The 6,787-nt window shown below is 45.4% G+C and overlaps 1 protein-coding gene across 3 annotated transcripts; it reads left to right on the forward strand.

Annotated features, from left to right (window-relative positions):
* Positions 1-1,769: 1,769 nt before the first annotated feature.
* ALG11 (ALG11 alpha-1,2-mannosyltransferase) lies at positions 1,770-6,728 on the forward strand. Of its 3 annotated transcripts, none has more exons than XM_085578423.1 (4): positions 1,770-1,859; positions 2,722-2,952; positions 3,664-4,620; positions 6,328-6,728. In XM_085578423.1, the coding sequence occupies exons 1-3, from the start codon at positions 1,822-1,824 to the stop codon at positions 4,610-4,612; spliced, it is 1,218 nt and encodes a 405-aa protein (XP_085434549.1). In that variant the 5' UTR covers positions 1,770-1,821; the 3' UTR covers positions 4,613-4,620; positions 6,328-6,728. The 3 variants fall into 3 exon arrangements, with proteins under 3 accessions (XP_085434549.1, XP_021382304.1, XP_077637544.1); XM_021526629.4 differs by having other exon boundaries at positions 3,664-4,595; XM_077781418.2 differs by having other exon boundaries at positions 2,761-2,952; positions 3,664-4,595.
* Positions 6,729-6,787: the final 59 nt, after the last annotated feature.

The following is a 6,787-nucleotide window of genomic DNA, read 5'->3' on the forward strand; positions in this document are numbered from 1 at the left end:
AAATCCAGCCAAGAGCTAGTCTGTAAACATTCCGCAAAGCAACTGCTCTGTCAGGGAAGAGGAAAAATAATAAGGGAGAGAAATCAATACCTGTTGCATCCTTCTTATGAGAGCTGTTGATTCAGAAATGAAATGTTAAGCCATGCTTGCTGGACATCCCACAGACCTCTTCCAAATTACCTGCTTACATAGAGATGTCCTGGTAAAACCTACAGTCAGTGGTACTTAGGACAGTCAAAATATTTAAATAAAAACATCAGTAAAACAACCAATAAGTTTCTGAGTTTCCACATATAAGTTTCACCCCCAAGGCTGAGTCTTCCTGAATGGAAAAGTCAATCCAGGCAGGTAAAAACCAAATAACCAACATTTAAGCTGGACTTTTCTCACTCTCACTACAGCAGAGCCTTTGTCTCTCTGTTTCTGGTTATAGCACTGGCCACATAAATTAATGATTCATCATTTTCCAACCTGTACTCTTCTCATGCAGAAGACACAGGATGATTTTCACAAACACCCCTAACACCAACAAGACCTCAAAATGCACAGGTGTCCAGAACATGAATTAGATCATGCTGACCTCAAAGAGGCTCAAGGATCACAGGATCTGGAAAGGCCTTGTTTAAAGAAACAAGGTTTGAAACTCCCACAAATTTTGGACAGCCTCAACTCTGCAAGAGACTGAAGAATGAATTAGCTGGAACAAATTTCCCACATAAAGAATTTTATTATTTTTAAATGGAGAATGTGGAGTGGAGGGAAAAGAAGCATGTAACAATGTGACAGGAGATGAGAAATGCTTTGGATTGTTCTGTCAAAGTCTCTCCTGATCTAGAGAGTCTGGTAGTTTCACCCAGTGCTTCCCAGGCCCTCAGAGATCAGGGTGAGTTCCTTATGTTGTTCCAAGGATGACATTTTGGGAACATGCAGTCTTGACATGGATTGAAACATCATTGGTAGTATTTTGAAAAACCAGACCCACTCAGTCTTACTGCTACACCGACCCTCTGGTCTGTGCTCAGACCAATCAAGACGAAATAGACCAAAAAGCATGTAAGACAGAGATAACCTGCGGGTAACAGTGGTAACCGTCCCCATGATTGTGTCCATGGGATCCTTTTGGGATGGTGCCAGGCGCAGCCTGTGTTGGACACCCTGCCTCGGCCTCACAACAGTGACCTGTTGCAGTCACAGTAACCTTAGTTACAGTAACACTAACCTTGCTGCACAAGTCGCTGGCAGCAACCCATCGATAATGAGGGATTCACTGACAAAGCAGGAGGTTACGGCAGGGAAGCCAGGACACCGAGCTCGTCGATGTTCATCCTCTCCTGGCCAACAGGAAGTTTGCACAGGCAAACCTGGGGAGTGTGGGACACAGGAGAAACCCCATGTACCCGGGAGGCCTCCGCCTCCTCACAGCGCCCTCCCTTCCATCCTGCCCAAAGAATTCGAGGACGTCACTTGGAGAAGACGCAATGCAATTCAAGGAGCAGCACGTTACGTCTGACTAAACTGTGGGAATGTGCTAAACTAAACAGCCGGGAATGTGCTGCTGTCCGCTCTCTTCCGGCATCTGGGAAAAACGCTTCAGGGGCTCCCAACAACCCACTGCACTCCCCGCCTTCCACGGGCCGCAGGCTCCGCGGGGTGGGGCGAGGGCGAGGAGGACGTGGAGAAGGAGGCGGGGAAGGAGGGGAGCAGGTGGAGGAGGTGCAGGAGGAGGCGGAGCCAGCGGCGGCGCCGCTCCCAGCCCTCCGCAGCGCGGCCGGCCGGGCCCGCCCTTTCCGCCGGGAAGGCGCCGCGGCGCTGCTGCCCAGGATGGCGGCGGGAGGGCTGTGCCTGTGTGGGCTCCTCAGGTACGGGGCGCGGGGCGGCGCGTCCCGGCGGCAGGCAGGGCGGGCGGGGCGCGCCTGGCTCGGCCCGGCCGCGCTCCCCCGGCCCCGGGCGGCCCCTGCCCGGCCCCGCGCCGTGCCGCGGGCTCGGACGGGTTAATGTGCTTTTCCGCCGCTCCCGGCCCGCGATGGAAGTGCTTCCTTATATGTCCGTGGTGACCCGCGGGCCGCAGGCGGGGGCGGCTGAGTGAGCGGTGTTTGTCGCAAGGCGGAGCGGCACAGCGGCTCCCGTGCGGCTCCCGGCCGGGAAACCTCCCGCTGCAGGGTTAGTCAGGGAGGCGGCGCCGGGCGGACGGGGCACCTCGGACAGTGACAGCCGACAGCTCTCTGCACGGAGACTGCACTGAGCTGCTCTGCACAGCGGCATCGCTGTTCCTGCCACCTGGAATAGGCGATGCCTGGCCCCAGTAGCCCGGCGCCAAAACGGTTTACAGTAGATCGAGCCAAACAAGAGATTGGGCTGAAAAAACCTCTTTAAAAATCTATTTGGAAGTCACTCTGCTGGTTGCGTATTGCCAGGTTGCTAAGGGCATGCAACTTTCACCGAGTGTGTAGAGCACGTGGATGTAGATAACACGTAAATAAACAGTAATAGATGATTGCAAGGTAACAACAGGTGAAATAGAGACCTTTGGATAAACAAACCAGGGTCATGATTTAATTTCTGTAATTGTCAGTCATACACAGTGGTGATTTCTGAGATTAGAAGAACAGAAGAAGTTTGTCAAACTCCCTCTAGCTCTACTTTCAAGTCCTTCTTGCTCAATGCCATACAGAGTAATTCTTTGAAGCAATTGCGTATTTTAAAATTTCTGGCTTGTTTCAGATTGCTGTGCTCATTGTTCCTCCCTGCATTATTTCTAAGTGGAATTTTGTGCATCTGCTTGGTGGTACTGCTGTGTGGAGTACGGCTCTGGATACAAAGGAAGAAACAGTTGAGCTCAGCAGGAAGAGATGGGAAGCGGCCGCTGCTGGTGGCCTTTTTTCACCCCTATTGTAATGCAGGAGGTGGAGGGGAGAGAGTTTTGTGGTGTGCCATAAGAACACTCCAGAAAAAGTAAGCATATGTGTCTATCAAGCACCATATTTTATTCTCAGCTTCTGTTGTTATTCTTTATGCATATGTTGGCATTTTACATATTTAAGTTGGTGTCATTAATCTACTAGTCTTACATTTTATTTTACATCTGAATTTCATGTGGTTGCATTCTACTTCATCCCTTTACATTTTGGTATTTCCTGCTGTGGCATCTCTCACTTTATTCCTTTCTTTCCTTGAGAAAACCTCTCCTTCCTCCTCAGGTTTCCTCTACTGCTATGGAACTTTGTATAGTCATAACTCCTCAGTAGATAACTGATTGTCTTTATATTTGCCTCTTAGTGCAGGAGGTAAAACAAATTAATACCTCAAGTGGATTTAACATGGGCACATCCATTCATTTGCCATCATTTGCATGTTGCTCATGCTGTGCACTAGACAGATATTTCCTGATGTAGAGCAAGGAGTTCTGAAGGCTGTAGAATAATACTGAGCTCCTTTTATGTTTTACTCAAATTAAAATATTCCCTAGGCTCTTAGCCATATGTTTTTCTGCAGATCAGAAAAAAACCTGTGGAAGTATAAGGAAAAATATTAATTAATTAAAATAATTTCTGGGCCAGACATTTGTTCTCACATTATTCTTGAGTACTTTAAAGTGGATTATATTTTAGTTTCTTGCTGAAAAATATGAAGAGAAGAATATATTCTTTTTCTTTATTCTTACAGGTACAGAAATGTAACATGTGTTGTTTACACTGGTGATAGAGATGCCACTGGAGAAGAAATAGTAGAAGGCGCTTTCAGAAGATTCAATATTAAGTTAATCCATCCTGTGAAATTTGTATTTCTACGAAAACGCTTCCTTGTGGAAGCTTCTCTTTATCCTCACTTCACTTTGCTGGGACAAAGTTTAGGATCAGTGTTCCTTGGCTGGGAAGCTCTTCTAAAGTGTGCTCCTGATATTTATATTGACTCAATGGGTTATGCCTTCACAATTCCCCTCTTCAAATACCTGGGAGGTTGTCGCGTTGGATGCTACGTGCATTATCCCACTATCAGCACGGATATGCTCTCTGTGGTGAGGAACCAGGATACCAGGTTTAACAATGCTGCCTTCATTACAAGCAGTCCTCTCTTCAGCAAATTTAAACTTGTCTACTACTACTTCTTCGCTTTCATGTACGGGTTGGTTGGTTCCTGCAGTGATGTGGTTATGGTGAATTCTTCTTGGACACTGAATCACATCCTTTCCCTCTGGAGAGCTGGGGCTTGCACTAGTGTTGTGTATCCACCATGTGATGTTCAGTCTTTCCTGGATATTCCACTGGAAGTGGAAAAGAGCACCAGTGAATATTCCATTGTTTCTGTCAGCCAGTTCAGGCCTGAAAAAGATCATCCTTTGCAAATCAGAGCCTTTGCTAAATTGCTGAAAGAGAAGAGAGTGGGGCAGCAGCCATCACTGAAGCTGATCTTAATCGGTGGCTGTCGTAACCAGCGAGATGAAGAGCGTGTAAATAACTTGAAACGTCTGTGTGAAGAGCTGGGAGTTAGTGATGATGTGGTGTTCAGGATTAATATTCCCTTTGAGGAGCTGAAGAGACACCTGGCCGAGGCCACCATCGGCCTGCACACCATGTGGAATGAGCACTTTGGGATTGGTCAGTACGTTTCCTGAGTGTTCAGGTGCTTGTCCCTAGGTGTCTAAGCACAGAGGTCTGCATGCCAAGCAGGTGTCCAGCTCCTGTTCCCCTTGGAGGCATTGTAGCTGCAGTAAATCCTGCAGGACCAGTGCAGATGTGGTGCAGATGATGCACCACTAGGTGCTACTGTAGTGCAAGCCAAAGTGCTGTAACCATAGCCTGTTAATTCTGTGCATCCTCTGGTCACCTAAACACAGAGCTAGTCCTGTCTGTGCTGCCCAGGATGTCCTGCTGACCTCCAGTTGTCGCCCTGCAAGGTCATGGGTCATCCTATTGTCCTTGAGTTAGGTTTGCCAATGTTCCAGATCTTCAAGAGGCTGCAGGTGTTTCTCTTCCAGCACCTTAAATTGTGCCCTGATGGCTCCACTGACTGCAAGGGGAGCTTAGAGAGAGTTCATGTGTGGACATCCCTGTTAGAGATTTTGGCTGTGTTTCATCTGCCTCAAATGCCACTTGAAATGTCCAGTGTATGTCATGGGGCTCCAGCTGCTGTTTCAGGGGTGTGTGTCTCCCACAGATCCTGTCTGGTACAAATAAACCCTGTGTAGATGCCACCAGGTACCTTTGGCCATCTCATTCCATTAGGCATCTCTGCTGAGGCAGATGTATGAAGCCCTTACATTGATGGGTGTAGCATGGAACAGAATGCCAGAGAGGAGCTGGGACCCAGAGTTAAGGAATGGGGCTTAGTCCTGACCTTGAAAGGGAGTGCCAGTTTGCCCATCTGTTATAAATCTACAGCAGTCAGGTAAGTTAGTAGCCAAGCAGATGGATCCTATACTCTGCTATAATGTGACTAAACTGCAGTTAAGGTCTTCAGACTTCAGTAGAAAACAGGGAGGAGTAGTAGTTTATGGTCTGTAGGAGCTTGGTATAAAAGAATTGACCCTGAAGTGTCTCAAAAGCAATGGCAAAATATTGGAAGTCATGTCATTTTTTTCCTCCCACAAAACAGTTCAATTAAATTTTTTTAATAAATGATGTAACCACACCATGATTTTGAAATTTGAGCAGGATTTAAAGTTCATCTAACAGGCTTTTTATGTGTAAAAAACATATTCCAAAACTTTGGAGCACTATTTATAGTAGGCAATATTTGAGCTGAGGGAATTTATAACAATCAAATCAGAACTAAGGCATTTCTGAGGTCTGTTCTGGAACCATGGAGGAGAATTGAAGTTGCTGAACATTATACTTTGTTCCTATCCCACAGCTTTTGGCTGAGGAAAGCTTATTGATTCCCATTTCATTAAAATTTCTTCCATCAAAAATACAGATGTAGAGATAACAATTTTTACTAGTGCCTAGCTGAGTTGTGAGAAGCTATAAAGATTTGTTCATCTGCAAAATACTGAACTTCTGAATATTTTGTGATTTAAATGTGCAGTCAAATTTTTTTCATTATCTTTCCAAACGTTTTAAATCAGGTTTAAGACCCACAAATTAACCAGTAGTCTCTGATGCTTAATTTCAATTTTATGTACTTAAGAGAAAGTGTCATTTCAGTCCTTAGAAGTGAAACATTTAAATTTGTATTTCTTATGGGACCATATTCACTGTTTTTTTCCAGCTGAATTTGGAATAGCAGTCTGTAGTGAATTTTACTGTTGGTTTAACTTTCCAGTGTTTTACAGAGGGTCAAAGCACATGATGTGCAGACTCATATTGACATTTTTTGTCTCTCTTACAGGAGTAGTTGAATGTATGGCAGCTGGCACAGTTATCCTGGCTCACAATTCTGGTGGCCCCAAACTAGACATCGTGTTACCCCATGAAGGACGTGTTACAGGCTTCCTAGCAGAAGATGAGGACAGTTATGCTGAGACAATGGCTTACATATTTTCTTTGTCTCCTGAGAAAAGACTGGAGATCAGAGAAAACGCTCGTCGCTCTGTGCACAGGTTTTCTGACCAGCATTTTGAAGACACATTCCTGTTATCTGTTGAGCCATTATTTAAATAAGTGTATATAAATAAAAAATAACATGAGTGAAATTAACTTTTTATATTTGACTGTATGGCACATGTAAATATATCTTAAGCTATGATTCTTTGGTTCCATTAAATAAAAGGTTGTTTTTCTTTCTGTCAAGCTGTCTGCTTTATGTAACAGAGACTTTTTTTTCCTGGGGAAGAAATGCTTCTGTGTTA

This window comes from Lonchura striata, chromosome 1 (genome assembly GCF_050655825.1).
Source record: "Lonchura striata isolate lonStrDom1 chromosome 1, ASM5065582v1, whole genome shotgun sequence".
Lineage (NCBI taxonomy): Eukaryota > Metazoa > Chordata > Aves > Passeriformes > Estrildidae > Lonchura > Lonchura striata.

Coding starts and splice junctions, on each gene's coding strand:
- ALG11 (XM_021526629.4), top strand. CDS start 1,822: ATGGCGGCGGGAGGGCTGTGCCTGTGTGGGCTCCTCAG. Junction 2,953..3,663: donor ATAAGAACACTCCAGAAAAA/GTAAGCATATGT, acceptor TTATTCTTACAG/GTACAGAAATGTAACATGTG. Junction 4,596..6,327: donor GAATGAGCACTTTGGGATTG/GTCAGTACGTTT, acceptor TCTCTCTTACAG/GAGTAGTTGAATGTATGGCA.